Consider the following 17,263-nt stretch of genomic DNA (forward strand, 5'->3'; position numbering starts at 1 on the left):
AGTGCCAATCAGTAGATGAGTGGATATAGAAAAGCTGTGGTACATTTACACAACAAAATACTACTCTCGGCTATAAAAAGGAAGAAAATCTTACCCTTTACAACAGCATGGATGGACCTGGAGAGCATTATGCTAAGTGAAATAAATCAGTTAGAGAGAGACAAGTAACATATGATTTCACTAATATATGGAATCTTAATGAAAAAAAATCATTAAATTGTAGGTTTAAAATGGGTGAATGTTACAGTAATTATACCCTAATGTATAGTAACTATACATGTTACCCTTCAGTTGTAAATAAATAAATAAACTTCTTAAATGTAAATATTTTCAAATTTTGCTGATTTCATAGAGCTGGAAAAGTCAACATGTTAGCATTAGAAAAAATATTTTAACATACAAGGTATTTAGTTTATATTATTAAATGAAAAGCCCTACCATAGGCAATTCAACAAATCTTTTAATAATTGTTGCAATTTCTTATTTTCACATTTGTCAAACAAGATTACATTACTCCACAAAAATGCACAATTACCTTAATAAGGGCTTTTTTGGTTAGTTTCTGGTTAACTTCAGGCTTATTCAGTATGTTCTTTGCTCTATGAGCATATTCCAATGTACTCAGAGTTTCCTGTGATGAAAAAGCCAATTACTAAAGATACTATGAGAATGTAGTTCTGTTACCTAAAATGTACTATAAAATAACTCATAAGTAATAATTTATGGTTATAGCTAATCTGAAAATCTGCCACTAAGACTATTATACCCAACCTTTAAAAAAGAGATTTTTCAGCCGAAACCAGTTTGGCTCAGTGGATAGAGCATCGGCCTGCGACTGAAAGGTCCCAGGTTCGATTCTGGTCAAGGGCATGTACCTGGGTTGGGGGCACATCCCTAGTGGGAGATGTGCAGGAGGCAGCTGATTGATGTTTCTCTCTCATCGATGTTTCTAACTCTCTCTATCTCTCTCCCTTCCTCTCTGTAAAAAAATCAATAAAATATATATATATTTTTTTAAAAAAGAGATTTTTTCAAAACATCCCTATCTTTTTCTTTCTCCTCAATGTTTAGGGTCTTGAACTTTATAATAACTTGATCTAGTAATTTTTTGAATTCAATCAACTGATGAATAAACAAAATGTCCTATATCTATACAATGGAATATTACTCATCCACCAAAAGAAATGAAGTACTGATACATGCTACAATATGGATGAACATTGAAAACATGATGGTAAGTGAAAGAAGCTGGTCACAAAAGAACACTTATTGTATGATTACATGTATATGAAATATTCAGAGTAGGCAAATCTAATAGATTAAGAAAAGTAGACTAGTAGTAACCAAAGGCTGGGAATTAGGGCAGACTGGGGTGATGAAATATTCTAAACTTAGATTTTGGTAATGATTGCACAGCTCTGTGAACATAGTAATAATGGGTGAATTTTATGGTATGTGAATCATATCTCAATAAAATTTTTTTTTAAGGACAGGACAGTTAGAGATGTTATAAAGTTTTTCTAATTCCATTCAAAGTAGATGATTATTACAATAAAGTAAGAGTCAATTTTGCCATCTTTGTTGCTTCTTTTGATTTTCCCACCTATTCTAACACACCCAACCCCACCTTCACTGCTCTCTAAGCAGGCTAAACACTAACATTCACTTAACTTCTAAGTCCTCAATGAAATCTCTATATCCCATGTAACCATACACTGCTAATGACCACAGCAATTTTCTTTGAAGACTGTGTGGGAAAAGCCAGTAAGCAACTGGCTTTTTAAGATTAAAAACTCTTGTCAGGAAGGAGAAAGACATTTTTTTCAGTGGTGTCCTCCTAAATGTGTCCACATGCAATGTCCAGATTCTTTTTATTATAGTACAGAATTAATTCAGCCAATTGATGAACTTTTAAAATGAGACAGCACCCTGGCCAGGTGGCTCGTATAATTGGAGTGTCGTCCCATGCACCAAAAAGGTTGCAGTTTCAATTCCTGGTCAGGGCACATACTTAGATTGCAGGTTCAATACCCAGTCAGGGTGTGTATGAGAGGCAGCCAATTGATGTTGCTCTCTAAGAAAATTTTAAAAAAATAAATAAATAAAGAGCCTGGCTGATGTGGCTCAGTGATTGAGCACTGACCCATGCACCAAGAGGTCACTGTTTTGATCCCTGGCCAGGGCACAAGCCTGGGTTGCAGGTTCAATCCCCAATAGGGGGCATGCAGGAGGCAGCCAGTCAATGTTTCTCTCTCATAGATGTTTCTATCTCTCTCTCCCTCTTACTTCCTTGCTAAGAAAAAAAAAAAAAATCAATAAAAACATTTTAAAAAAGAATAAAGAGCCGAAACCGATTTGTCTCAGTGGATAGAGCGTCGGCCTGCGGACTGAAAGGTCCCAGGTTCGATTCCGGTCAAGGGCATGTACCTGGGTTGCGGGCACATCCCTAGTAGGAGATGTGCAGGAGGCAGCTGATCGATGTTTCTCTCTCATCGATGTTTCTGACTCTCTATCTCTCTCCCTTCCTCTCTGTAAAAAATCAATAAAATAAAAAAAAATTTAAAAAAAAGAATAAAGAAAATAAAATAATGTGATAGCTAAATATGAATTACAGCTACCTCACTGGCAGATACTGTTCAAAGGGCTTACCTCAAGATTAAGAGATGCAGGAGAAATTGTAGCAATTATAGATGTTCTTGTACGTCCCCCAAGAGAATCCTGGAGGATTCTGGTTAGTTTAGATTCTCGGTAAGGAACATGAGGTGTTCTTTCTACAAGAGCAGTAATAACTCTTCCCAAAGTCAACAGGGATTGGTTGATATTTCCAGCTTCCCGAGCTCTCTTATCCACTGCTCCAGAACGGCCAATGTTTTCACTTCCTGCAAGGTCAACCTTGAATTAAAAAAAAAAAAAAAAAAAGGTTGTCATTCTATTGGATTTGGACTCGAAGACTTTCATTCTCATATTATACATAATATATTAAATAACCAGCAAAGTAAGTTTTCTATATAATATTAACAACCCACTACAAAGCTAATAACGCAATGACTATAAAAATATTGTCCAGAAGTACAAAATTTCAGGCTGCTCTCTGAAGGGATCAAGAATAAAGTAATAGCCGAAACCGGTTTGGCTCAGTGGATAGAGCGTCGGCCTGCGGACTGAGGGGTCCCGGGTTTGATTCCGGTCAAGGGCGTGTACCTGGGTTGCGGGCACATCCCCAGTGGGAGATGTGCAGGAGGCAGCTGATCGATGTTTCTCTCCCATCGATGTTTCTAACTATCTATCTCTCTCCCTTCCTCTCTGTAAAAAGTCAATAAAATATATTTTAGAAAAAAAAAAAAAGAATAAAGTAATAGAAGAGAACTACCAATCCCACTTCTGGTTAAGTATCTTAAGGGAATGAAATCAGTATGTCAAAGAGATATCTGTACTCTCATGTCCATTGCATTATTCAGAATAGCCTAGATGTGGAAACAACCTAAGTGTCTGTCAATGGATGAATAGATAAAAATGTGGTATATACACACAATGAAATATTATTCAGCCATGAGAAAGAAAATTCTACATGGAGGAACTTAGAGGACATTATGCTAATTGAAAAAAAACAGACAGAGCAAGACAAAAAGACAAATACTGTATGATCTCACTTATATGTGGAATCAGCGAGGAGGGGGAGAAAGTCGAACTCATAGAAATGGAGAGTAGAATAATGGTTATCAGAAGCAGAGAGGTCGGGACAGGGAGAAGATGCTGGTCATAGGATAAAGACCTTTAGTGTTGAGAGAATCGAAGATGGCGGCATAGGTAAAACACCGGAGACTGCCGCCGTGGACAACCACTTCAAAAATACAACTAAAAGTCGGAGCGGACATCAACCAGAACCACGGGAAGGCTGGCTGAGGAGAGTCTCTTCAACTAGAAGCAAAAACAACAGCATTCCGACGCTCAGCGGAGGCGCAGTGTGGAAAATTTAAAGGTACGGCGGTGCGGTGGTGAGGGTGCGCGCGCAAAGCGGGCTGGCAGCTGAGGGCGCGATTGTCGTTTTCAATCAGGAGCGAATCTCAGACTCTGGGCTACAGATCCGGGCGAGTTTCTAGGGACCCAGACTCAAACGGGAGAAGCGGGACTGTCTGGCTACGGCCCCTCCGAGGTTTGCAGCGATTGCTGGGACAGAGAGGCAGAGCCCCTGGGGACGGACTGAGAGCGGCCATAGCTGCTCCCTCCCCCCCGCCCTGTTGAGCCCGCCCCGCCCAAACCCTGCGCACAACCATTTGCCGACCGCCTCAGGCAAGGGCTGGACTAGCACCTCCCCTGAGGACTGAAGTTTTCCCACAGCTGATTCCTACAGCCAGTCGGCCTGTTGGTCAAATCCCTCTAGTGTTAACTACAACAATTAAGGCTTCGCTAGAACAAGACTGTGCACAGAGACCACAAGGGGGTGCACCAAGAAAGCATAAAAGATGCGGAGACAAAAAAACATGACAGAAATGGAGGATATGGAGCTAAGAATCGCAATTTTGAGGGCTTGCCATAAATTTGTGCAGAGCCTCACGAAAACTAATGAGACCCTCGATGCTACGATAAAGAAATCAGAAAGTAAGCATACACGGACTGAAATAAAGAATATTATACCCAATAGCAGACCAGAGGAGTGCAAGAATCAAACCAAAGATTCGACAAAAAACACCCAATTGGAAAAGCATAATGAAAAAAGAATCCGAAAATGTGAAGATAGTGTAAGGAGCCTCTGGGACAGCTTTAAGCGGACTAATATCAGAGTCATTGGAGTCCCAGAAGATGAGAGACAGCAAGATATTAAAAACCTATTTCAAGAAATAATGGCAGAAAACTTCCCCCACCTAGTGAAAGAAATGGACTTACAGGTCCAAGAAGCACAGAGAACCCCAAACAAAAGGAATCCAAAGAGGACCACACCAAGACACATCATCATTAAAATGCCAAGAGCAAAAGACAAAGAGAAAATCTTAAAAGCAGCAAGAGAAAGAGGCTCAATTACCTACAAGGGAATACCCATTCGACTGTCAGCTGATTTCTCAACAGAAACTTTGCAGGCCAGAAGGGAATGGCAAGAAATATTCAAAGTGCTGAATACCAAGAACCTACAACCAAGATTACTTTATCCAGCAAAGCTATCATTCAGAATTGAAGGTCAGATAAAGAGCTTCACAGATAAGGAAAAACTAAAGGAGTTCATCACCGCCAAACCAGTATTATATGAAATGCTGAAAGGTATCCTTTAAGAAGAGGAAGAAGAAGAAAAAGGTAAAGATACAAATTATGAACAACAAACATGCATCTATCAACAAATGAATCTAAGAATCAAGTGAATAAATAACCTGATGTACAGAATGAACTGGTGACTATAATGAATCAGGGACATAGAAAGGGAATGGACTGACTATTCTTGGGGGGGAAAGGGGAATGGGAGATTCGGGAAGAGACTGGACAAAAATCATGCACCTATGGATGAACTCAGTGGGTGGGGAGTGAGGGTGGAGGGTGGGGTGGGAGCTGGAAGGAGGGGAGTTATGGGGGGAAAAAAGAGGAACAAATGTAATAATCTGAACAATAAAGATTTAAAAAAAAAAAAAAAAAAAAGACCTTTAGTGTTAAGGTGAGTAAGTTCTGGGGATCTGATATACACTAGTACAGTTAATAATACTATACTGAAATTTGCTGAGAGTAGATCCTAAGTTTTGTCACCAAAATAATGATGATAATAATGATAATAATGTGAGGTGATTAATGTGTTAATTTGATTGTGGTAATCATTTTACAAAGAATATGTATATCAAATCATCACACTGTCCACTTTAAACATATAATTTTATTTGTCAATAAAGCTGGAGCAAAAATACAAGAATGAAACAGTGGTATTTAGGTAGATGCTTACCAAGTTCAACTTTCCAATTTTAACAAGCTCCTCTCCATCAATTGTAGTTTCTTTCATATGTATTGTAACAGAGAAAACTGAGTGGGAACGACTAGAAAAGATCAAGTTACACAGTCATTATAATACAAAATATTATCTGCTTTCTATAAAATATTAAAAACAGCCAAGAAAGATCTAAATCCACAAAAGTAAAGAAAGATAATATCTGCCCTGTCTGAGTAGCTCAGCTGGTTAGAGCATTGTCTGGATGTGGCAAGGTTGTAGGTTCAATCCCTGTCAGGGCTCATATAAGAATCAACCCATGAGTGTACAAATAAGAGGAACAAATCAATACTTCTCTCTCTCTCTTTCTCTCTCTCCAAATTCTATATAAAATTAAGTTACAAGCCAATCAGAATGGAAATTTCATTTTATGATTGATTTATAGCTTAAGTTTTAAAAATGGAAAGCTATCATAGGAAAATGTAAATTTAAAATTAGGATATTAATTACTTTCATGCCTTTTTTTTTTCTTTAAATACATACATATTTTTATATAGTTGCAATTATAATTGCTTATAAAATTGCAGTTATAACTGTAGAAATTTTCAATAAGGGAGCAAAGAAATAAGAGATCTAGTCCTAATAATCATTTTGTAGCTCAAGGAAACAAATATTCAGGGAAGTTCACTTATTTACCCAAAGCCACATATTTAACTAACTGCAGAACTGGAACTAAACACAAATACCTAATTCCCAACCCACAACTCTTTCAATTACACTCTGATGTTTCCTTCAAAGACCAACAGGGAAAAACTCACTTCTAACTTGGTAAACTGCATTTGTAGAATTTGGGGTTTATCCTATAGAGGGCGCTATCAAATATGGCCTTTTGTCCCCTTGAAAGTCAGCTAGTGATCATCCGTCTTCCTACATTAACAAGAAGCCATTTGGGGGAAAAAAATCATGTTGTACAACCTAAATATATACAAATTTGTTAATCATACCTAAATAAAGTTGAAAAAAAGAAAATAAAGTCATTTGACTTTCTTCTAATCCTTCCTCAAACCAAAGTTTTTCAAACTGTGTTCTAAATATACACAGTGGCTTCAGAAAAGTGCTCAGAGTAAACCTTCTTAAGGCTGAAGATCTAAGCCTCTGAGCATTCCATCCCAAATTCAACTATAGCAGCCATATTTTAATCTGGGCTCCCATGTACAATTTCATTTAGCAGATTAAAAAAATCTACTTTAAAATAGTTTAATGCTTCCGCTCTAGTTCAACTTGTCCTTGTTCTCCTTTCAGCATTCTTCCAATATTGGGGCTTCCCTATAAATCTCAAACCAATTACTAAGGCATGCAATGTAGCATAAAATCTAGGTATGTGATTCACATACTTTGACCACCCCAATTTGACTTTCCCCAAGTTTGTAATTTTTCCTAAAAATAAAATGGAGCATGAGGAAGACAATGGCTTTCTTACCTAGAGTATGCATTCATCAATGTTGCTGCAGTTGTCCTTTTTGCTGCTCCCTTCTCCAAAATTTGATAAACTTCATCCTTGTTGTGTACTGTAATTTCTTCTAAACCTTTGATTATCACTCCTCTCTGACAGAATATTTTTTAAAAAGCACCCATTAGATTGCTTAACACACACACACACACACCTCAAAGCATCACACAGTAAAATTTGCAAATATTTCATTCTCAAAGACTGAGTTACCTTGTTACGTGGATCATCAAACATCTGTAGTCTCTCAGAAACATCAGAAGATGGATTAAGGAGATCAAAAAGTTCTTCATTATAGATTTCCAACAGAGACACTTTGACTGAAAATTCAGTACCATTAGCAGTAAGTTTCTCAAAAATCTGATGAAGAGTACGTGGAATTATACCAGCCAAAGGATCCTGAAATTGTAATATTAATAAGGACTAAAATAAATGGAATTTATTTTATGTGGAATTAAAACTGTTAAAAAAAAAAAAAAAGCTAACCTAATGTTAGAAAAGCCAAGTCATTTACAAGTCTATTTAAGAGTAATTATTCTTCATACCTTCCACTAATCTGCCATGCCTCCCAGACACTTTATGCCTGAGCATTACACAAAAACCAACTGAACAGAGCTGCTTATAAAGCCAAGTTCAATAATCTTTTCCAACTTTTCTCATGAATATATACCACCACCATTTTAATCAGAAAAAAGGGCCCATTAAAAGTATATTCCCTAATTCTGACATAAACAGGATTGTTTCTCAAATGTGTAAGTATCCTTAATACAATAGTTAAGAATCCCTAAATTTTGAAACTGTGCCTTAAGCCTATTCCATATCTCCTACAGTTACAATTCCATGTATATATAAAGTTAATGCCTCAACTATGTAACCTCTAGGAAAAAAGGACCTACCCAAATGTTAATAATTTGAAAACTGATTTAGTCATTAAATCAATTGAAACATTTGGTGAAAATCATTGTGAAATGTACTATTTGTTCTCTACTATATTCGACAATGCAGTAATCTTAATTTCTTGAACACACAAGGTGGTCATTAATAAAGTACCATACTGCCCCTTGCTATGTTATAACTTTATGAGATTCATTCCCTCGTTGCAAGGTCTTCCCCTTCAAGCCACACTCACATTTCACTTTTCCACAATATTCTGCTCCAACTACTCTGCCCCCTCTCTTGAGCACTTAACTGTACCATATGTATTGGCCCAGTCTCTCCCAATGAGACAATATGTTTCTTAAGCAGAAGCCATACCATATACTTTAATTTTACTAGAGTAGTAGTTAATCCTAAATTCCCACTTAACATGGGTACTCCTTCTCTATTTGAAGACAAAGTCCTTCAACCAAGTTTTATTCAGTTATATTTCAGCTACTTTAGAGACAGAGTCTGTTATAAGCAACAAATACCTCCTCCCAAGTATATTCTTCATTAGGTGACCTTTCCCCTTCCATTGTAAAGGTTTTTCCAGTGCCAGTTTGGCCATATCTGTCAAGATGAACAAAAATGTTAAATAAAAACCAAACATATACATCTAAACCTTTTCATCAATGTGAAAAATGTTTCACTCACGCAAAAATAGTGCAGTTATAGCCCATAATAACTTCATCCAGAATTGGACAAACAATACTTCGATAAACATCTATTTGTTTAGTAGATGCGCCAAAAACCTATAAAGGAAAAAAATCAAGCTGAAGGTGGGCAAGGGGGGGTAGGGGAGAACATCTGTAATAGTGTCAACAATAAAAATAAAGTTTTTAAAAAAATCAAAGCATTTCTTCAATAAAAAAATTCTTAATTACCCACTTTAATAATTTTATTTTTAATATATTAACTCATTCAGCTCACTAGAAACCACTGACAACTCTAAGTCAACTGAAATTTGTCATTGTACACGAGAACCTAGAGGAAATATGTATACTATGTTAACTTTACATTAGTGAATAATAGAGAAGTAGCAGCATCTTAAGAAGTACCATATCAAAAGTGTATGTTTTCCTTGAGCTCTTGTCAGCCAATCCTCCAGTTCGTACACTGACTTCTTTTCGTACGTGATCACATTCTACTACAGAATGGGCGCTAGCTTTCCGCTCTGCCAAATTAAATGGTCTATAAAAAGAAATACATAATGTTATTCAAGAGCTTTTAGTTATCATGTTACTGATGAAATTTTCATTAATACCTTAGACAAGAACAATGTGACATTTTTACTGCACTACTGGTGATAGGGACAAAATGGTAGCTAAATGATACTGCTAAAGCAAACAGAATTGTTTCAATTCCCAGAAATAAAATTAGCTTTTTAAATTTTCAAAGTTATGTAAAACATTACAATTCTGACAGTTTCTTAGAGTAGATGCTAACAGAATTAACTTGTAAAAAATGTCACACTTGCCCTGATCAGTTTGGCTCAGTGGATAGAGCGTCGACCTGCGGACTGAAGGGTCCCAGGTTCGATACCAGTCAGGGGCATGTACCTTGGTTGCGGGCACATCCCCAGTGAGAGGTGTGCAGGAGGCAGCTGTTTGATGTTTCTCACTCATTGATGTTTCTAACTCTCTATCCCTCTCCCTTCCTCTCTGTAAAAAATCAATAAAATATATTTTTTTAAAAATGTCACACTTATTTTTCAGAATTCCATTTCCACTATTCTTAGCATCTGATCAAGTTAGGTTATGATGTAGTAGAAAGAACATGCCAAATTTGTGTTCAAAATACGAACCTGCCAGTGGGTAACTGAACAAAATAAAAAATAGATACAAAAAATGACTAATGCATAGAGTCCTTACTATGTGTCAGGCACTCACTGTTCCAAGTGTTATATGTGGTAAAACTCAGTTTGTCCTCACAGTGAGGTCTAGTGGAGAATGGTGACATAAAACAAATGATTATAAACGAGGTGATGTTTAGAAAGGATATGCAAAAGGCACTGTTAGGAACATAGAGCAAAGATTTCATGTGGTCCTGATTGGGACAGGGCAGGATGGAGGAGGCATGGGTGATGGCAAAGACTTCCTGAGGGAGTAATCTTCTAAGCTAATTCCTCCTTAGGCATTTCAGTACAGTGAGGACTCGGAGCCAGTCTGCTTGGGCAATGTAGCACTTTGCGTCTGTTTCCTCATTTGAAAAGTGGGCCTAGTAATACCGCCAACCATTATAGTACCAACCAACCAGCAGTGTAGGGCAAGAAATTCTTAGTTTACTGTTTCTCCAGAGTCTGCTACTATGCTTAGCAACCAGTAGGCACTCAAATATGTTCAATTATATTGCTTAATAAATGTCACCCTAAGAGGAATGATGGGAAAGCTAAAAACAAACAAAAAACACCCATAGTCCACATAGTAGCACCCATAAGATATTTAACACACATCTGGGCAAAAGGGAGAGATGTACTCTTGACTTGAGCTCATTTTCCCCAATAAGCAGCACATATTATGGAAGGACATGCCAAATAAGAAATTATCTTTCCCCTCATCACTAGACAAGCCAAGTTGCTTCATTTTAAGGATACCGCAATGTACTCTGGCATGCCCCACTCCCTAGCATATTTTTTGTTGTTGTTAATCCTCAACCGAGGATATTTTTCCATTGATTTTTAGAGAGAGTGGAAGGGAGAGACAGAGAGAAACACATCGATTGGTTGCTTCCTGCACACACCCTGACCCGGGCAGGGATCGAGCCTGCAACTGAGGTAAGTGCCCTTGACCAAAATGAAACCTGGGACCCATCAGTCTCTATCCACCATTGAGCCAAACTGGCTAGGGCTCCCTAGCATATTTTTGACTGATCAGAAGACCAAATGTGTGATCCTAGGAAATTTAACTTAGCAACTCCCAGGTAATATCTGGTAATGCTGTCATTTGCCAAATGTACTGAAACCTAAACAATGCACGCGTAATCCACAGCATGCATTATTAGAAGTTCAACAAAACTAAGTCAAAACCAATTTATACTGAGAGGCCAAAGAGTATAAAGTAGCATGAATTCTCATGTGCTTAAAGCTTTTCCAATTAGTCTACTATTCTTAGCAACCTTGAATCTCTTGCATGTGATTAAGTTACCAAATGGATACCATTCAGGCTGTCAGGACAGAGTAGTAAAAATTCACACAGATCACACATTCCCAAAAGTTATCAAAACTCCTAGAGGAGCTTTAGGGACTCATTGTATTACAAAAGAGAGTACTACCAAGCCACTATTTTCTTATTCTGATTAAAAACTGCACGGTTTCTGCTGATGACATTAATAAACCCATCGATTCCTTGGCCTCACTAGTGTTCTATTAAAATTCAAACAGTCGCCCTAGCCAGGTAGTTTGGTTGGTTGGACCGTTGTCCTGTACACAAAAGGTTTTGGGTTTGATTCCCAGTCAGGGCACATAACTAAGATGCAGGTTCAATGCCCAGTTGGAGCAAGAACAAGAGGCAACTAATAGATGTTTCACTCTCCCTTCCTTTCTCTAAAAATCAATGAAAATGCCCCTCAGGTCAGAATTTAAACAAACAAACAAACAAAAATAAACAAGTACAAATTGCCAGTTATAAAATAGTCAGGAGGATGGAGAGTTCAGCATAGGTAATACTATATATATATATATATATATATATATATATATATATATACACATATACATATATATGTGTATATATACACACACACACACACACACATATATATATATATACACACACACACACACACACACACATGTATATATATATAGCTAATATGCAAAGTGTCCCCTTGAGAGTTTGACCGGGAGACAGGAAGTTCAATCACTCGCTATGACATGCGCTGACCACCAGGGGGGTGGTGCAGAACAAAGGAAGGCCCTGGCCGGCAGCTGGCAGCTGGGGAAGGGAGGCCCCGGCCTGCAGCCGGAAGGCCCTGATCTGCCCTGATCACCAGCCAGGCCTGAGGACCCTACCCATGCATGAATTTCATGCACCAGGCCTCTAGTCAATAATATTGTTATAACTATGTATGGGTACTAGATTTATGGGGGGATACTTCATAAGTCATATAAATGTCTAACTACTATCCTGTATACCTAAAACTACTATAATATTAAATGTCAACTGTAATTGAAAAAAAATTTTAAAAAGGGGAGAAAAAGTGGTCTTGTGGAAAAGTGTTAAATTTATTCATTTATCCCATAAACACTCAGCAAGCATTTAATTTATTCATTTATCCCATAAACATTCAGCAAGCATTTATTATGTGATAGATACTTTTCTAGGTATTTGGGATATAGCAGTGATCATAGCCAAGTTTCAGGGGGGAAAAACAAAACATGCCAAGTTCCAATTCTCAGGGAGCTTTTTTTTTTTTTTTTTTTTTTTAAAAATATATTTTATTGATTTTTTACAGAGAGGAAAGGAGAGAGATAGAGAGTTAGAAACATCAATGAGAGAGAAACAGAGAAACATCGATCAGCTGCCTCCTGCACATCTCCCACTGGGGATGTGCCCGCAACCCAGGTACATGCCCTTGACCGGAATCGAACCTGGGACCTTTCAGTCCGCAGGCTGACGCTCTATCCACTGAGCCAAACCGGTTTTGGCTCTCAGGGAGCTTTTATCCAAGTGTGTGTGTTGGGGGTCAGGAAGGGATGACAATCAAGTCAATATATTAGGTGTTGACAAATTTGAAATGAAAATAAAGCAGACCAGGAGTTAGGAAATGATGGATGGGGAAAATAAGTATTTGCTGCTGTTATTTTAGAGTGGTCAGGGAAGGCTTCTCTGATAAAGGTGATATTTAAGCAAAATATATAAAGTGAGAGAGCCAGCCATGTAACTATTTTGGTGTAAAAAGCTTTCCAGCCCTAGCCAGTGTGGCTCAGTTGGTTGGGCATCATCCGATGTAACCAAAGGTTGCTAGTTCGATTCCAGGTACAGGGCATGCAGGAGAGCAGTGGATGGGTATTCCACTCACATTGATGTTTCTCTCCTTCTCCCTTCCTCTCTAAAAATCAATAAAAAATATTTCCAGCACGGCCAGTGTTGCTCAGTGGTTGAGCATCCACCTATGAACCAGGAGGTCACGGTTCAAGTCCTGGTCGGGGCACATGCAAGGGTTGCAGACTCGATCCCCAGTGTGTAGCATGCAGGAGGCAGCCGATCAATGAATTTCTCTCATCATTGATGTGTCTATCTCTCTCTCCCTCTCCCTTCCTCTCTGAAATCAGTAAAAATATATTAAAAAAAAAAAAAACAGATACTGGGTGTTCAACAGTGGTGGCAGCAGCAACAGTACACTGGCAGATTCATTCCTCTACTTAAAACCTCAAACATTGGGCCACACCATCTTCCTGACTTCAGGTAAAAGATGTCCAGCAAAACAACAGCAAACACCCACAATAGAGCCCAGGCAGGAACTGTGCAGCAGTTATGATTAGAAGCCTCCAGTGAACGAATCAAGGTTTCAGCAGCACCATGGACCGCATGTCCTACTGCGAGGAGTATGGCAGGAGTGACGCCTGGCTGACAAAATACCAACTACAGAAAACCTTTTCAAGGATAAAACAAAACCCTTGCACCATAGTATAGTGGACTAGTGGAACCGTCTTCTCTCAACAAAGCAAATTATAAGCAGCAACTTGAAGAAATTTACCTTCAGCTTATTTGTAACCTCTGCTAATAACTAAAAAGATCTTAACTTGGAATAATGAACTCTGAAGTCTTTATTTTCCAAGTTGTCCCGTCTCTCAAATATCCTTTATGGATTTAATACAGAATCACAATTTTCTTTTCCATTTGGTAACTGGTGTCATATTGGGTTACTGTGTAAGGAAAGACGGTCTGGGCCTATTAAAAAATACAATGATATACTTTAAAATATATGAATACTTCAGATAGGTTAAGACCTAAATTGCCTAAGCACTTTAGGTTAAAATGCCAAAAATAACTTAAATCCTAAAATCTTTGTATTATGATTTTAATAGGGTTTCTGCCAACCTGTAGAGTATACAAGGGGGAGAGGGTGTTTTGTGTATGTGTGTGTCTTTGTATCAAAGCTATTTCTTTATTAAAATTTTTCTCCATACTATCAGTTCCTCAACTCTAGAAGTTATACCTTTATCTTGAGCTATTTATAGATAGAATAAAAACTTTTTTCATATAGTTATTGTACAAGTAAAGAACATCCTAAAGGTTGTATTCAATATAATCAAGTAATGAAGTCATCTCTCCTCTCCTGAAATCTTGCTGGCCTCCTAGGGTACAATAAACTGTGTGAATTAAAAAGTCAAAACTGGGGGAAAAAAATAGAGAATAATATATGACAGAGATAATATGTGGCCTGAAAAGACTAAAATATTTATTACCTGGGCCCTTTACAGAAAAGGTTTGACCACCTTGAGGGCCTATTAAATTGAGTTTTTTAAAAATATATATATTTTGATTGATTTCAGAAAGGAAGGGAGAGGGAGAGATAGAAACATCAATGATGAGAGAGAATCATTGACTGGCTGCTTCCTGCATGCCCCCTACTGAAATCCAGCCTGCAACTTGGGCATGTGCCCTTGACCAGAATCAAACCTGGAACCCCTCAGTCCACAGGCCGAGGTTCTATTCACTGAGCCAAACTGGCTAGGGCTTAAATTGTTATTTTACTAAAGATAGAGGACATATTTGTACTAGAAAGGCTACTTGAAACAAAACAAAAACAAAAAAGCCAAGCTAATCTGATAAAACATCCTTTATACTATACAACCTAAGCACTTTTCATTAGTGATAAAGTAAAAGAAATCCCCTCTAAGCTAAAGCTTGAAATTTATGGGGATAATAAACATGAAGTTCAGGGTAATGTTGAACTCTTGGAGTAGAGGAAGAAGGTTGGGAAGTGGGGATGAATACACTGGTGCTCCAGCCCTAATGATTATTTTTGTTTCGAATCTGGGTGATGGATATACAGATGTCTATTGCAGTATTCTTTACAACTTTTTATAGGCTTGACATATTTTGTAATAAAAAATAAAGAAAATAAAACCACACAGCAATGTAATATTGCCTGCCTTTATTAACGGAGCAAAATAACCTAAAATTTTTCATTTCTAAAACAGGCTGCTGATTTTTTTTAAAAAACCTTCAGAACATAAGCAACTATTAACTGAAGCCCTAGAATGCAACTGGAAATTCGACATAAGGTTACCACTAAATTTCCTCTCTGGCACCTAGTTGAGAAGCTAGCTATAGCCTTTGACATCTACAAGTAAGTCACCAAAACAGACTAAAGGATAACCTAGGAAAGTTCATTGACACATTTCAAAAATAAGATTTAATTTTAGAATACTTTTGGATTTACAGAAAATTTGCTGAAGTTGTTAAAGTTTTTAAAACAACAACAAACATGCAAAACACACATTCACCGGTAAACTGTGGAGAGCTTCTAAAAAGCTGAATAAATCAATCTCTAATTAAGCAACAGTTTGTACAAGTATGTTTTTCCTGTACCATCTAATCTTAAAACTGGGAAGTTATTTGGAAATAAATCAGGGGAGAGTTGAACACCTCCATCCACCATCCAGAGAAGGCTGTCTCCTTTGTTCTAGGGGAGACCAACTTGCAGCACAAGCCCATGGCTATCCTGGCTTAAGCAGTCTCCTTGACCTTTTAAAAACATAAACTCACTCTGTAACTTAATTTTTAAAATTTAAATACTGTGATGTTTAGGAGAGATTAAGAAAATATTGCATCTAGAATAAACAGGTGATTGATTGCTTTTGAGGTGATGAAGAGGATGGCAATCCCAATTTAAGTACTAAAACGTCTGCAAAATGGCTATGCAGGAGTGGCATATAAAAGTCACACATATCTTTGTCGACTTCACTTTTAAAAAAAGAACGCACTTTGCACTAAAAACAACCATCAAATCCTCCTTCTGAATATAGCGGTTAAACTATAACTTCCGACACAAATATCTGGAGGGGACCAAAGTTTTGCAATCCCAAAATATGCCTTTTGGGATTTTGATTTTAGGCTGGTTATAAATGACGGGGGGGGGGGGGGGGGGGAGACCCTCCCCCTTACCCGCCTAAAGGAGTTCAGATACAAAAACTGCTTAAAGGAAGGGAGCATTCGCCTTGGTACCATGATATACAATTAAATGTAGCAGACAGAAATCGAGCAAAGCCTGTTTGTTGATCTTCATTCTGTGTACCAGTTTCTGGGTGGTCCGGCAAGAGTTTGCTTTTTCCTCTACCAGTATATTGCCTCTTTCCCTTGGAAATCCCAGACCCCGACCCCCTTCTCCTTTGTCCCAAGTGGCATATTAAGCCGTAAATGCCCAATGCATCTTGGAGCCTCACACTCTTATGGCCTCCCTGTATGCACTTCCATAATAAACTTTGAACATTCTCTCCTGCTAACCCGTCTCATGTTAAATTATTAGCCCCTAGCTAGAAGGATTCAGAAGGTGCAAGGGAAATGTCTGTGCACCCCCACATATCCTGTCTTCCGAAAAAGACACTAATTTATTCCTCACCGCGGCAAGTGTCATTTTATTCAACAGAATGCGGGGGACTATGAAGCAGAAAGGTTAGGTCCCATCAGAAATTTAAAAAAAAAAAAAAATCCCTCTCCTCGGACCGCGCAGGAGGGAGCCCAACAGCAAAGCCCAGCGTCCCGCTTCCCACCAGGCTCGCCCTACCTGCATCGCACCACCACCTGGATGTTCTTCCCCTTCTCCTCCTTCTTCTTCGTGGAGGAATTCGGCTGGGTCGCCATGACGGGACCCTCCGAGAAAACAAGGCCTGGGACTGGCGCGGGCTGGGATGCCCACCTCCCCAGCCGGGCGCGGGCTTGGCGGGGGGGATCGACGGAAGCAGTTCGGCGTCCCCGCTCTCCACTGCGGGC

The 17,263-nt window shown here is 38.3% G+C and overlaps 1 protein-coding gene across 1 annotated transcript in view; it reads right to left on the bottom strand.

Moving 5' to 3' along the window:
- KIF11 (kinesin family member 11) overlaps window positions 1-17,263 on the bottom strand; it is a 48,953-nt gene extending 31,690 nt beyond the window's left edge. The window contains exons 1-9 of the mRNA XM_070432697.1: window positions 17,058-17,263; window positions 9,383-9,515; window positions 8,979-9,076; window positions 8,816-8,894; window positions 7,620-7,805; window positions 7,380-7,504; window positions 5,918-6,008; window positions 2,650-2,892; window positions 536-631 (exon numbers count right to left, since the gene is read on the bottom strand). Of these exons, the coding sequence (XP_070288798.1) occupies window positions 536-631; window positions 2,650-2,892; window positions 5,918-6,008; window positions 7,380-7,504; window positions 7,620-7,805; window positions 8,816-8,894; window positions 8,979-9,076; window positions 9,383-9,515; window positions 17,058-17,134 (1,128 nt within the window). The 5' untranslated portion in view covers window positions 17,135-17,263. The remainder of the gene's footprint in view (window positions 1-535; window positions 632-2,649; window positions 2,893-5,917; window positions 6,009-7,379; window positions 7,505-7,619; window positions 7,806-8,815; window positions 8,895-8,978; window positions 9,077-9,382; window positions 9,516-17,057) is intronic.

Source organism: Myotis yumanensis, unplaced genomic scaffold (assembly GCF_028538775.1).
Source record: "Myotis yumanensis isolate MYYU_CA2020_CCGP unplaced genomic scaffold, mMyoYum1.0.hap1 SCAF_13, whole genome shotgun sequence".
Taxonomy (NCBI): Eukaryota; Metazoa; Chordata; class Mammalia; order Chiroptera; family Vespertilionidae; genus Myotis; species Myotis yumanensis.